Source organism: Pleuronectes platessa, chromosome 4, assembly GCF_947347685.1.
Source record: "Pleuronectes platessa chromosome 4, fPlePla1.1, whole genome shotgun sequence".
In the NCBI taxonomy this organism is placed as follows: Eukaryota; Metazoa; Chordata; class Actinopteri; order Pleuronectiformes; family Pleuronectidae; genus Pleuronectes; species Pleuronectes platessa.
The window spans coordinates 13,851,118-13,865,772 of NC_070629.1; the positions used below are offsets into that span (position 1 = coordinate 13,851,118).

General features: G+C 41.4%; 2 protein-coding genes and 1 long non-coding RNA gene across 3 annotated transcripts; 2 read left to right on the top strand and 1 right to left on the bottom strand.

The window, feature by feature from the left end:
- Window positions 1-4,801: 4,801 nt before the first annotated feature.
- On the top strand, window positions 4,802-6,790 carry nkx2.7 (NK2 transcription factor related 7). The gene is made up of 3 exons (XM_053420685.1): window positions 4,802-5,262; window positions 6,151-6,590; window positions 6,630-6,790. Exons 1-3 carry the CDS (start codon window positions 4,980-4,982, stop codon window positions 6,711-6,713), a joined length of 807 nt encoding a protein of 268 aa, XP_053276660.1. The 5' UTR covers window positions 4,802-4,979; the 3' UTR covers window positions 6,714-6,790.
- LOC128438210 (uncharacterized) lies at window positions 6,482-10,296 on the bottom strand. The gene is made up of 3 exons (XR_008338306.1): window positions 10,154-10,296; window positions 8,653-8,759; window positions 6,482-6,732 (listed from the first exon to the last, which is right to left on the bottom strand). It is a non-coding gene; the product is annotated as an uncharacterized LOC128438210 (long non-coding RNA).
- Window positions 10,297-12,494: 2,198 nt separating this feature from the next.
- Window positions 12,495-13,765, top strand: nkx3-1 (NK3 homeobox 1). The gene is made up of 2 exons (XM_053420690.1): window positions 12,495-12,772; window positions 13,065-13,765. Exons 1-2 carry the CDS (start codon window positions 12,577-12,579, stop codon window positions 13,466-13,468), a joined length of 600 nt encoding a protein of 199 aa, XP_053276665.1. The 5' UTR covers window positions 12,495-12,576; the 3' UTR covers window positions 13,469-13,765.
- Window positions 13,766-14,655: the final 890 nt, after the last annotated feature.

Here is a 14,655-nt window from a genome sequence, read left to right on the forward strand (position 1 = left end):
GTCAGAATTCATCTGCTGCATCTTCCTTGACAATAATTGTGTTCATCGAGATCATTTTTGGAAACAACCACTCAACATTTCTGTTATAGACGTCAGTGTGCTAAGTATAGCATAAAGAAACTGAAAACAAGGGTCAATGTTGTGTATAACACCAAAATCATCTTTAAATGTTTGTCACTTCTTTGAACAACATATCTCCCATAGCAAACCCAAATAAGCACAGTAGAAACAGTTCAGATGAGATGTTACCAGTTTGGCTCTGACTTGAAACGTGACTGGGAGGACCCTCTCTGAGGAGGCCTCTCTCTGCAGGGCCTTGATGGGAGGAGTTTGGTCTTCAGGTAGATTCACCTCACCTGGTCGAGCGGCACCATGTGAGCTGGTAACATTCGGCCAGTCTCTCTCCCAACGGCTTCCACTGTTTGGTTAGGGTTGTAATTTTATGTCTCCACTTAAATTTCCCCGTGGATGCTCTTTAAAGATTGTGTTTGTAGTGTATGACAGCTGAATTTGTCTGTTTGTATTGTGTTCATTGTTGTACCAATGTTTTGTTACCCCCTTGTCTCTTTTGTCCACAATAGATTATATCACAAAGAGACTTTTACTTGGTTCAATAAAGGATACATTTTTAGGATATATTCAGATGTGATCAAGCTTTACCAAATAGTACACACTCAGTTCCCTAAATTTTCAGTTCCCCTTTTTAACCAAGATCCATTAATTATTCCCTGGGAAATCTGTGAAAATGTAAAAAAAAAAAAAAAAGTCCTATTTGCAATATAGAAGAAGGTTATAAAGAAAAATCCTGGATCCTCCCCTTAGTCCATAGGGGAGAGCGGGGTAATGTGGGACATCGGGTGATGTGAAACACCCCCTGTATATAGGCAAGGAACACATTTGTGGTCATGTGACTATTATGTTTAAAAGCCCCTCCCATTCCCCCCTTGCCATTAAGGAGAAGTTGGTGAAGGTGCTGTGGAAAGTATGTTTTTTCACAAAAATGTGTTTTTTGCATGTAAAAGTAAATTTTCTTGCTTTGAACTTAATCAAGTTAATCAATATCACATAAATCATAATAATCATAAATGTGCTTAATTGACCAATCCCCATGATTCTGTTACTAGTCCGATATTAGTGGTTGTCAATCTAGCTGTCGGTATTGTAACTATTACAACATGTGTTGTTATGGTAGTTTTAAAGTGGAAAAAGTAAGTGGACCACTTACCCCAGCTACCCCGTAGCTGGGGTAAAGTGGGACACAAGACCACTTTATTTAAAACAATCATATTTTCACTGCCCTTTGTCCTGAAGACATTCTGATCATTTCCAATGCTAGAAAACATCCTGAATTAATGGGAAATGTGTACATTTTACTGATATATCATTTTAGCTCGCCTAGAGGGGAGCAAATGTAAAAAATGTCCCACATTACCCCGCTCTCCCCTATCGGCACCAAACTTTTATGAGTTCTCTCTCAGCTAATGTCCCGACCTGCACCAAATATCATTGATATTAGTTTTTTCGTTATCCCTGCCGACAATCAAACTAACCAAAAAGAAGACTGACTGGGGGAGAACACAATCTCCTTATAGGCAGAGGAAGTAACAATCAGTGATGTATGATTTAAGTCAGACAAAGTTTAGAAAAGTCAAAGCTGATACATGAATATGTGTCACTTATGTGCTCAGATGCTTATTAGAGTAGTTTGTTAGAGCTTAGCAGCCGGTGCAGGTGAGAATAAATAGATCATATTAAATACAGATAGTAAAATGTAAACATTGATCTCAATGGTTAAGAGTGATCGTGTGATAAAGTGATGACAGTTGTTTCATAGGAATCTTCAGTTGACATGTTTCAATGTCAGTGGGTGTCTACACAAACCACATTGCATATAGAGAATGTAACCCATATATTTCTGGGGGAGTCTATAATGTCACATAATGTTTCGTGTGTGTCCTCAGTTAATTGGCCAAAGGAAAAGCTGGGTAGAGTTTCACTCCTCTCTCTCTCCTCTTTCTGCTGCTATCAGCCTCCTATTTAGCTGTATGATGAATTAGGGGTATTTAGTGGTAAACTCTACTCAGCTGGCGTCTTATATTACAGAGAGGGGACGTATAGGAATCAGTGGGAAAGGCTTTGATTTGAAGGAGTGACAGAGAGTCAGAGAGAGCATTGCTCCGAGCCCTCGGAGAACACTGCCGCAGTGATTAAGTCATTTACTCATCAAACTGAACACCCTGAAATCCCTGAGGTGTCAAACAACTCACAGTTAACATGTGAGGCTTCTTTCCCCCTTTGCTTTTGAAGTTCAGGTTTCTTACCACTTTAGAAATCCGGAGTATTTCAGTTAGGTTTTAGGGTTTTGTTTATCCAGCAGCTGCAGGAAGTAGTACAGCAGAAACAGATACATAAAATACAGATGTTGAAGAACACACAAAACAAATGCAACAACAATCTAGCAGAGGCGAAAATTAATGAAAATACATTTACAACTTGAAGGCACTGTTTTGTATTCCAGTAAAATCATGAATTGAAAATAATCAAGAAAACATCATTGAGCATTTTTAAATGAAAGAGTATGAACCTAGTTTAACGCTTTAGTTATCTGATCTGAAATGAAGTGGCTTTACTCATTAACGCAAAAAAAAATCTTAGATCTCTGATGACTATAGGCTTTTTCTCTCTAATTTTCCATGAGCAAAGAATTCATTAAAAATCGTACTCTTAATTTTTAAGAAATAATCTAAATTGTTTCCATTAATGCCCACATTTATAGCTATGATGGGACTTAAGCGTCAATATAGGTCATAAAATGCATATGAGACCCTCCCTTATTGCAATACAGTTTGTAAATCCTTAGAAACGATTTTGCACTTACAAGGTAAAATTATATTAAAAATAAGTAAAATCATAATTTCAAGGGAATAAATTACTTTAACTTTTATTCCAACTGTTTAACATCTCTATTGCTCCTGAAATACTATTTTTAACTAATACAACTCCATAATAGTGTTAACAGACCAAGCAATACACAACTAATAAATGACTCATAATGATTTAATTCAACAATTAATTTGTTTACACTATGTACAAATAATCACTTTCTTTTTACATCAGATGTAGTCTTTATAGCTTGTTAGAAAATCCTTCTGAACTACATGTATGAGCTGGATGCAACGTGTTTTCATTATATTGTGCACTTTTGTCTTGTGAAAGATCTGAATGACCATAAAGGGAACCTTGGATCTTAATGTTGTGCTCTCTGACTCAGAAAATATATGTGTGAATTTAACTTAATGAATACAGTTATTTGAGGTGTAAACACCTGACCCTGAGCTTAACTTAAGACCTTAAACCTCTTTTAGGCCAAATCTGCAGCAGGTTGAAGTTAAACTCCAGACACAGAGACCCTGAATGGCATTGAGGGGATTTCTACAGGACACATGCATCTGGATTTATATAAACCACAGGTGACTTCTGAGGCATCAGCAGTGTCTCAAATCTGGCTTGAAATTTGAACAACAATTTAAAACCAGATCACAGGGTTCACCTACACAGATCATCTGTGTGGATGTTCACTGGCTGTTTTCCATTGTCTTCGGCTCCTTTCTGATTTTCTCTGACCTGCAGCAAACTACACAAATTGAACCGGAGAACAGCTTTTACTGACCTGCAGGTAACTTCTCAGGAGGGTGTATATCACTGGTTCAGTGAGGAAGATGGCAAATCAACAGTTAATTCGTAAGACTAACCAGCAGAGGAGTAATATACTTTTAGCATGATTGATCGATTCATTAATTAAAGATCTACGTTTTTTCGATATATTTCTGCCTTTGTCGGTTTCTGGAGGGTTGTTTACATATAGTCACTAAAGATAAATACTTTTCAGACTTACATTGTCTGTACTTGTACAATTTGTGATGATGACTGAATAACAAATCAGAGGAGAGACAGAAATCCTGATACACACAAACTTAGTGATCTTGAGTGTTAAAGTGTTTTTTCTTTATTCAATAACAAAGTTTTAAAGAACAAAATACTTTTATTGTAAAGCGTCACTCAACAGTTTGAGTCTCTGCTTTGAACCCCTGTGCTCGGACGCGGCCTCCACACATCCTGCAGTGCAGCCCGTGTCTGTCCTGGTTCCTGTCTGTGCGCAGGACGCGCGCCTCGGCCTCAGTCATGCATTGAGGGCTGGCGCCGCCGCCTCTCCACTTCCACAACATCAGGTGTAGTGTTACTGTTTGTTGTGGCCTGAGAACACTAATAACGTGGCTGGAAAACAATGTTGATGGTAAAGCTGTTCAACATCACGCAGGATCACTCAACCCACCCACCAACCCCAGACACCCCAGAGACCTGCGCGCTGATGGCTTTTTTCTTTGGCTCATCCGATGTATTGATTACACTGAATAAATTAACACACCTCTTTTAAAACACTCACATTGGCTGGACAGTTTCGACTCATTGCCAATAATGTAAATGCACACTATAAGTAAACCTGCATTGTTTATCCATGTAGAAACGGAGAAGTTTTTAATCCTCTCATGTTAAGAATCGATTGTAAAAAAAGACAATCGACTTAAAGCATCGCCTTAATACGTATACATTCGTTCAAATGTTTATTCTGGGTCCAGTTCGTATGGTGCTCAGATCTTATCTCTTGATTAAACTTGTTAATTACTCCTCCTCCCCGGCGGAGAAGGGTGGACATGACGAGAGGAGTTCCTGTAAGGTGAGAAGAAGAAAGGCAGCTGCAGGACTGTGCGCACAGGCAGGCAGGGTGTTGGCCAGTGTTTTGGAGAGAGGTGACAGATCTATCTCTCCCTTTGCGCTTCAGCCGGACCTTTGAATGATTTCTATCTGCCCAGGCCCTCCACCCACCAGTCAGTTCGTAAGAGGCGCAGTGTCACCATCACCAGCAGCTCGAGCACAGTTTTTTTTTAAAGTCATTTACAGCAAACCAGAACGTTGCCGGGATGCATCCCAGTTCAACCTCGACCTCGACGCCCTTTTCCGTCAAGGATATTCTGAGGCTGGAGCAGCACAGGGACTTTGAGAACGATTTTCTGGTGACGGACCAAGTTGTTCCAATGCAACATCATCATCATCCTCATCATCATCAGCAGCAGCAGCAGCTCCTGCTCACTGCGTCCAGGAGCAGGGACTTTTATGACAGCCGGTCAGAGCCGTGGGTCCCCGGGACGCTGGAGAAGCTCGACGCTCACAACTCGGCAGCCGAGGAGGAGATACATGAGCAGGGTGAGGTGACGCGCTGTAAATCACCATCAAACCTATTCCTCTTTAAACACTGTGGCTGTTTGTATGGAGGCCACCTGGCGGAATGGGGCCTTGTGGTCCCAGGGAGGGAACGGCCTTAGACCTGTAACATTTTCATTTAGCTTCAGATCTCTCAATTTAAAAGCTGAAGCAAATATAATTATTATAAGATAAACCACCAAATATGGGGAGACCCATTCACTTGTAATATTTGAACACCAAACACCCATGATTACGCAAGCGTAAGGAATAGAAGGAGCAATGAAGTGTGACTAATTGTTGTTGCTACTATCATTATTTGTTTACTGTGATTAACCCAGTGCACACTGTTTAATGCACTGTTTGTTGATTTTGGTCTTCAACGTAAATCGATCTATTTAACGACGAGACCAAATTGTAAGTCTGTTTAAGTGGGACAACCTCATATTACCACTTCCACGTTTAGAGAGACCTGTCGTCTTTCAAACGTAACGTCATGAAAACATTACAATAACCAATTTTACACCTTTTTACTTTTTTTCTACACTTACTATTTTATTTTGTAAGTGGAGGAAATAGGAAACAAAATACGTATTTATTTCTGTACAATATATTACAAATACAGTGTATTGCCAAATAATAAAAGCAGTTGTAAATAGCTGGCCTCTTGCAGCCATAAAAAGTTCAACTCATCAGATTTGGCATTAACTTTAACCTTATTATGAAAATGTTGGCATAGAAACACATGACATCATCAAACACCATCAGCAGATTAATCCTATTTTATTTTATCCTTAAAATACCATTAGTTGATGTTTTTACACGTGTAAAAATGGTTTGTACATTTTGTATTATTGAAATCCATTAATCCCGTCGGCCTGTTCTGTGCAGACACCAGCGGACCGGACAGTTCTCCCGGCTGCGACCGGAGCGCGGAGCAGCAGCGCAGGTCCCGGCTGCGCAGGAAGCCGCGGGTCCTCTTCTCCCAGCCGCAGGTGTCCGAGCTGGAGAGGCGCTTCAGGCAGCAGCGCTACCTGTCCGCCCCGGAGAGAGAGCAGCTGGCCCGCGTCCTCAAGCTCACCTCCACTCAGGTGAAGATCTGGTTCCAGAACCGCCGGTACAAGTGCAAGCGTCAGAGGCAGGACAAGTCCCTGGAGCTGGCGAGTTATCCACCTGCGCCCAGGAGGGTGGCGGTGCCGGTGCTGGTGCGGGACGGGAAACTCTGCGGCGCCGGCTCGCACCCGTCCCCCTACAATGTGACCGTGGGACATTATAACCCAGTGTTTGCCAACAGCAGCGTGTACGGCTGCGGTTATCACAGCGTGTCTCCTGCGGCCAACATGGGCGCTTCGCACATGTCCAACAACCAGCTGCTGGATCTAACAGGAGCCGGCGAGGGGCCCTTCAGCCACGGACACTTCCAGGCTTCGTTACAGGGACTGATAGGCTGGTGAGCACCGGGACATCCACGATCTGTGTGGAAAAAAACTGTTAAATATTTTTTACTGTATATTTTGTATGGAACTGTATGTTTATCCTTTTGAGAAAGTCGGTGGTTAATTAAAAATGAGTTGATATAATATTCAATTTTGGTTTCTCTTCAGTCACAGGCTATAATTCACAGTGTAAATATACACACGTTTCTTATTGTTTGTTTTATTGTTTCTCTAAAAAGTTCGAGTTACTTTCAATCAACAAAATTTGTTTGATTGAAAATTATTTAATAATTTGCTTCCATGGGCTAAATTCAATTCAATTTTTCTTTTATAAAGCCCTAAATAACAAAAAAAAAATGTGTTCATCTGCTTTTCACAATCTCACAAAGTTTACACCTTTCCTACTTTAAAAATAACCAATGCCAAACTTTCAGAGGTCCTATAAAATGTTACTGAATGTTAAGGCTGGGCAATGAAACAATATAAATAATCGTGGCAATATCTTCTCATTAATTGCAATAATAACAGTTCAATATGTATCGTAAGCACAGTGGGAAGGTATGACGCATAATTGATCCACCTCAGATTTTTACACAGAAGATTTGAAAGCCACAACTTTCACTCATGCAGGAGCTAAATCTGTCTTTCAATTAAAAATAATTAATAATGTGACATTTATCGTCATCATTTTCTTTACTGACTTCTATGGCATCATTTCACACACCCTGTCCAACCAAATGATATCAAAATTTAACAAGAGTCCTCAATCCATTGCTTCCACTGAAATTATATAATGTCCCCGTGAAAATAAAATAAAAGAAACATGCCTGATCAGGAACTCTTTAGTGGCTAATTGGCCACAGAGCTTTCCTCTGTGCACTTTATCAAAGAGGGCCATCAAACAGCTAATGGATGAAGTGACATCTGACCTGAGCTGTGCTGCTCTATCAAACTCAGCTCATTATTGTCCCATTCACAAATCCGCTGATAAGGCTGCAGAGCCTGTCCCATCCCGGAGCTTTGCTTGGTAAACAAACCGGCAGACAGAGTGGCTCTTTAACTCCTTCAAACTCTCAATCAAACTGGAAACACTTCCAGTCTGACCTGTCACTCACTCCTCCACCAGCAACTGATAAGACCCAAATTTACTTGCACTGCAAAAAGTATCTGTCGGTTTCCTTTAGCTTCATTGTCCTGGTCCTAAGCCTCAAGTGGAAATATGTATTTATCTGGAAGTTTAAATTGTCAGTCCAAACGCTTAGAACAGAACAGAATCCAACAAATCCAGTTGTGATGTCTTACCCTAATAATAAATTAATGAATTGAGCAACAGCAAAACAACAAAAAGTAGTGTGTGTTTGTGTGTGTGTCAGTTTTGATGGACACGGACGCGGAGGTGCACACAGGGCCTGAGGAGGAGAAACACCTCTAGGGGGAGAGAAGAGCTGCAGGAGCCTCTCTGCACAGATAAGACTGACGCTGCAGACAGAGAGGAGACCAGAGACCCTTCAAGAGATCAGATAATGCCTTTGTGTGTGTGTGTGTTTGTGTGTCTGTGTGTGTGTGTGTGTGTGTGTGTGTGTGTGTGTGTGTGTGTGTGTTTGTGTGTGTGTGTGTGTGTGTGTGTGTGCAGTTACATCTCTTACTCGGGTTTTAAAAGGTAAGTGATCTTATCTCCTTTGTAATTCCAATGTAGACTTTTACTTCTCAATTGAAATTCAAAGTTAATGTAAGTAAATGTAACTTTTCACCTTGGTTACTGACCCATTAATAATGAAAGGTGTTCAATCAATGAACTAGTTCATTCCTTTGTGAATCAATATTTTCAGGGATGCAGGGACACACTTGAGCCTTTTCAGTTCGACTTGATAAACCATCAGTTATTTGCTTTTTGTAGACCTGCCTGCTCTCTCACCCTCACACCATTTATTTGGTATAGCAGGTCAAAGGCTCTTACCTAATTCAGAGCGGTGGCTATCATTGATTACACAGTGACGGTTGCCTGACCTCAGATGAAGTGGTCTAAAAAGACAGCCGGGTCAGCCACAGCCTCAGTAGTTTAACCTGAGGAAATACAATTTGCACATATAAGGCCCAGTGAACCAAGTATCCACTATTTGCTGGGGTCAGGATAGGATTCAAGAATGTGCATTACCTCAGAGAGTGTTAACTGTTAGCTAATGGTGAGACCAGTATAGCTAGATTGTGAGGGATCATGGCTGGAGTGTGGAGCAGCCACAGCGGTGTAGTTTTGGCAGATACAGTGTAGATATGCAGTTAATGGTCCATGTCCGAATGAGAGTTGTATACTCGTTCTGACCTCATGCACATTCCCTCAGTTCCATTCAAACTTAGATGAGGGTCCGCTGTGGTCTGGTGTTCCTCGTATGGGTACCTGACCCCAGATACCATTCCAGTAGGTGGTAGTAATGCGCACCCAGGTTGTTTGTCAACTGCCACTTCTGTCTGCAAGTACTCATGATCAAGCGTTCAGTTTCGATTCCCCTCCAAGAGTTCACACACATATTTCCTAGAGTCGGGTTGTACAGATGTGGGCACCGGTGGATCTCCTCAAACCAAGAGCACGCCACCAAAAGGACTGGAAAAGGTTGAACAACAAACTAAATTGAGGAGCATAGAGTTAACGCACACAACCAGCGTGGTTACACATTTTAGGCTGCACACAGACGACCAGATTTGTACCCAAGCAAACATAGATGGATGTCGACATTTAGATTACAATGGTCACAGCAGGTATTAAAAGCCAGTTTTGAAATATGTTATGTCAGTTTATAGGTACTTGAGGTCGGGTCTAGAGAAAGGTGTCACCCCCCCTTGGGGACCAGCAGATTAATGACGGCACCGGCGGATGTCCACCGCAGAGCCCGGTGACAGGTCAAACGTCATTTAACGAGAATGCTGGGTTTTCCACAGGAACGCTCCTTCTTTGGGGAACAAATAACTGTGTATTGATTTCTGTCGTCTTCCAGAGATTTGCAAACATGATGATAACAAATAAGCCCATTGAGGTGTTAATGGGGCGGGAAAGTGGGCTGGGAGAAATGTGGAATAACAAGTTTCCTGTTGTTGACAGAGGGAGCGAGCGGAGGGGGGTCTGACAGGGAGATATAACTGAAAACAAAATCCCAGAATAAAGATGCTTGATTACACTGTTTCACTGGTCATGAGGGTCAGTTTAAACAGAGGATGACGTGAGTCCGGACATCAGTGAGAGACCCATTATGGTTCATTTCAAAAAAAGCTTTTGCCTGACGTCAACTTTTTAAGAAAAAGAAAATAACGGGTGTGTCATTTTGAACTCTGTGATGACATCTTTTAAAAGTCCCTCTGATAATCTGGTGTTTGTTACCGAGCTGAGACGGATCATCAGTCCAAGATCAGGGTCTTCTCTGTCCAACCACCCGGCTCATATAAGAGACTGTTGATTCTGAACTCACCGAGAGAGGAAACTATCCATGAGAGATAAGGGCTGACGGTGGATAACCTGCCTCTCTTCAGACCACATCTCTGGGGAACTATCTCATTGTGTGGTTGTCCCTGTAGCTTCAAGTGGCTGCTGGCTTCCTGAAGACTCCCACATCCCTTCAACATGACAGAACACTAATTGTTATTATAAAGCTTTGTCTGTGAACTTACCTGTCCAGCCTGATGACATATTTGTTATGTCATGCAACACACGGAGTGACGAACTTGTGCAATCCCTGCAGGTGTGGGATTCAACACAATATGACGCTGATGCTGAGCGGATAGATCCACTGTTAGGACAAAAAGGTCTCGCTGCTCGCTGTCCCAGACAAAGAAATGACAGGAAAAACAGCAGAAGATTGATGGCACAACAACTCTCTGTGACTTAAAGAAAACATTGTCGCCGCACATTACCTGCTGCGGAAGACAAATGCCTTTCCGGGCTAAAAGGTGAGAGGTTACACCATGTCATATCTCATGCTAAACAAAAGGATGACGAGCGCATGTGAGGAGTAAAAAAGATGTGATTGTTTTTAGTATAAGCAATCATGTAGACTGTCTCAGAAGAAAAGCAGAGGACAACAACAAGTTTAGATCTTTACAAAAAAAGAATGATGGCCTCATACAGCACCACACAGACCCTCAGAGGCAGGGGCGGGTTCAGGGGAGGGCCAGGGGGGCACTGGCCCCAGCTGAAATCGAATTGGCCTCTGGAGTGTCCCTGTCCTGTCAGTATTAAAAAAATGTTTACTTACTCACAATACCAACATCAAATGTGTCAATGTGTTGAGAATTTGTAAGTATTTTCTAAGCTTTTAACACAATTTGCTTGAACAAGGAGCAATATTAAAAAAGATATATTCGATAACTTGGGACTTTGCTCAAATCTACAGAGCCAACCGAAACAAGGAATAACCTAAATGTACATCTTACTGAATCAGGAAATGTGCATGCATGTTGGACATATAATTGGCCCCTCTGTGTTAAATGTGGCCCCTCCATGGCCCCTGTTTCAGAAAAAACGTAGATCCGACACCGATGATGTTTTCTTGAAGCGATTAATGTCACCAAGAGTTCTTCTATACTTGAAATCAATGCATACATTTGCAGTGGAATCAAAACATTGCTGAAATGGCATCTTTCTTCCTCCTGAAGGCCTGCATGTCTGCAACATCTTCAAAATGCACATAAGGGTTTAGAAAACAGAAAGAAAAACTGTGTCTAGACAGAGGGATAAAAGCTCTCTGTGCTTACAGTCCAACACACTGTGCCTCTGCAGACAAAGAATTCAAGGTGAAGCCTATCAGAGTGATGATCTTAATACACTGTTGACAAGACAGCAGCTAATGCTTGAGAGGAATCTTTTAAACGGATGTGTATTTATAAATGATGATCCACAAACACAGGACAGAACACGTTGAACATTACATCAGTCACTGTGGTTTTAAATCACATACATGAAGTACACAGCTCTTAATGTTCAGGAGAGTTGCTGCACTCCCATCGAATTAAAGCAAAGGGTCATTAACATAACAGTGCCCTCACTCGCTGGTGACTTCTCGGTGTGGGGTTGGTGCAGCGACACTGGTGGAGTCGGGGGGGGGGGGGGGGCGCCAGGGTGCACGCAGAGGAGCACGCTTGTCAAACATGCATTTCCAAATGAAGCACAAACTCCCAGAGGAGCAGAGACACCAAGGAAATGTGTGAATCTCAGTGGAAAGGTCAGGCTGAAACCACGGAGAACAACAAATGAACAGCGACTGTGTCCGTTCAGGAGACTGTGAGCACAAATGTGTCAAACTCATTAGTCCGGTGGCTGTGTGACCACCCACCAGTGCAGACAGAGGTGTCTCCCTGCAGCCGCAGACAACCGGGTTACTGCCCTGAGGGAGACATGACACCCGAGGCATAAATCCATCTGGCTTCTATGTGTATGAATAATAATTCCTATGTATGTTTATATCTAAGCATAGGTTTATTGGTTGTCAAGTTACAATACATAAAACATATTGTGTTGATATATCACAGTTTAAAATTGTATGAAAGAAGCCATTTATTGTATTTATATCATATGTGATAACAATATATTAAAACTATGTTTTTTTTATTTGGGAAATGTGTATAATTAGCCATATTTAAAAAAGGGCAGGTTTACTGTAATTAAAGGTACAACTCTATTATTCATATTTATTTTGCATAAAACAAGAGGAGGTGATTAACACTTTGACAGTATAGTGAGCCACTTGTCCCGCCTTCTTATCTTGTAGTGCAGTGTGTGTGAACCCGCCTCTGCTCTGGTATAAATTCAGCCCGGTGAGTGTGTGAGCACTCACACTCCTTCAACCACCTCCAGCTGCAGCTGCAGCCCTCTGGCTCTGATCTGTGGATCTACTGGATGGACATGTCTGATACAGTTAAACCTCGGACTTCATTCCTCATAGAGGACATCCTGTCCGTTAAGGACAGCACGAGCCTTAGTGGAAAATCCAGTTATCAGAAGATGGAGAGATGTTCACAGTGGGAGGAGGAAGAGTCTGAAAAGTTGACAGAGAAACTTTATGCTCAAGAGACAGTGTCTGGAGAACACTCAGGTGAGCTGCAGATATACATAACAGGAATTTTACATCAATGTGTATTTGATATCCAATATTATGTTTTAGATGATGGGGGAAAACAACTGTTAAATTATAGGTCTTTGTAAACAGAAGTTGTAGCAATGTATTGAAGTTCTCATAGCAGAAAGAGTATTTTTGTTCATTGTCATGAACCTATTTTTAAACAACTACTTAAAAATCCTGATATTGCGGACTGCACTATACTATTTATGGATTATAAGAGTTTGATTGTCTCCCTTCATGTGGTGTTCACATCTGTACTTCACAGGGTCTCTGGACACCTCCTGTCCCATCACCCCAGAGTCCAGCAGTTTGTCCTCCACAGGGAAACAGAGACGCTCCCGAGCTGCGTTCACACACCTCCAAGTTCTGGAACTGGAGAAGAAATTTAACCACCAGAAATACCTGTCAGCCCTGGAGCGGGGTCACCTGGCCAACGCCCTGAGACTGACTGAGACCCAGGTGAAAATCTGGTTTCAGAACCGGAGGTACAAAACGAAACGAAAGCAGCAGACGTCAGAGTTCAGTAAAGATGGGTACAAAGCCGAGGGACTGCAGGGCCTGAGAGAAGATTTAGTGCGGTCGTCTCTGATCACCTCTTTCTGCAAAGCTTACCAGTACAGACCGTACCTGTGGGACTACAGTGGCCCCTGGGGACCAACATTATGGTGAAAGTGACACTGGGATTTTAAATCATGTGTGGTATTCCTGATATTTAGGCTCAATGTTCCTTATCAAAGATGATTCCTTACACTGTGTGACAGAATCGTACGAAAGCTTCACTAGTTTGCCAAAAGCACGACATATAAAAATGTGTATGTACAGTATGAATGAATATGATGTGGCTTTGCACAGCAAACTATTAAAACACTGAATTCACTCGATTATTGATTGTTTAATAAACTGATGCTGATACATTTCATCTGCCTTTGTATTAAAACGTACAGAAAATAAATTGAATTGAAAATACCTGTCATAGAGCAAATAATTAATATGAATTAAAACTATGCTCCTGACGTACTGTATCAATTCTGCCAACCTGCAGCATTTTGACATGAAGCCCAGAAAACATTAGGTCTATTACAGTCAAAAGTTGAGAAAAAAGGGAAACTCTCAAATGATCAAAGGATAATCAAATGTTTTCAGTGAATAAATAAAAATCTACATGATATCAAGTAGTACTTGATATCATGTTAACCAATGTATTGAAAGAATTACATTGCGATACTTCCTTGAATGTTCATATGGGAAATATTTCAAATATCTGTGTGCAGTCAATGAGGTAGAGGAAGATAATAGTGAGATGAGGGCAGAAGAATGAGACCTGATACCTTCAAACAGAACTGAGCTGATGACTTAGAGATACAACTGTTTTCTTCAGGAGCCATTATGCAAAATTAATAAGGAAGTAAGATTGCAATTTCTTCTCTGAGAGCTTCAGGTGGCATTTAGCTGAAAATGGTTCGGTATGGAAAACAAACAAAAGTCACAGACTGATTCATAGGGAAATTTAAAGGGGACATATTATGAAAATTCCACCTTTGTAGTGCTTCTACACGTTAATTTGGGTATCTGGCATGTCTACCATCCCAAAAACTCTGGAAAAAAACAACTCCCGATATTTGTTGTGGTTCCTCTATGTCAGAATCGATACGCTAGAGTGCGACGAATGGGATTACGACACTCAAAACGAGTCAATCTGAGGAGGTCTGTTTTAGACAGGGTAAAAAGGTCCTGTTTTAAATGATCCTTGTGGTATTTTGACCAAAATATGTTGCAGACATTTCATTAAGACCCCAAGGAACCATATCAACTGTGGTGAAATGGGCATACGACGGGTCCTTTAAGATAATCATATT

Coding starts and splice junctions, on each gene's coding strand:
- nkx2.7 (XM_053420685.1), top strand. CDS start 4,980: ATGCATCCCAGTTCAACCTCGACCTCGACGCCCTTTTCCGTCAAGGAT. Junction 5,263..6,150: donor GGAGGAGATACATGAGCAGG/GTGAGGTGACGC, acceptor TGTTCTGTGCAG/ACACCAGCGGACCGGACAGT. Junction 6,591..6,629: donor GTTATCACAGCGTGTCTCCT/GCGGCCAACATG, acceptor TCCAACAACCAG/CTGCTGGATCTAACAGGAGC.
- nkx3-1 (XM_053420690.1), top strand. CDS start 12,577: ATGGACATGTCTGATACAGTTAAACCTCGGACTTCATTCCTCATAGAG. Junction 12,773..13,064: donor AGTGTCTGGAGAACACTCAG/GTGAGCTGCAGA, acceptor TGTACTTCACAG/GGTCTCTGGACACCTCCTGT.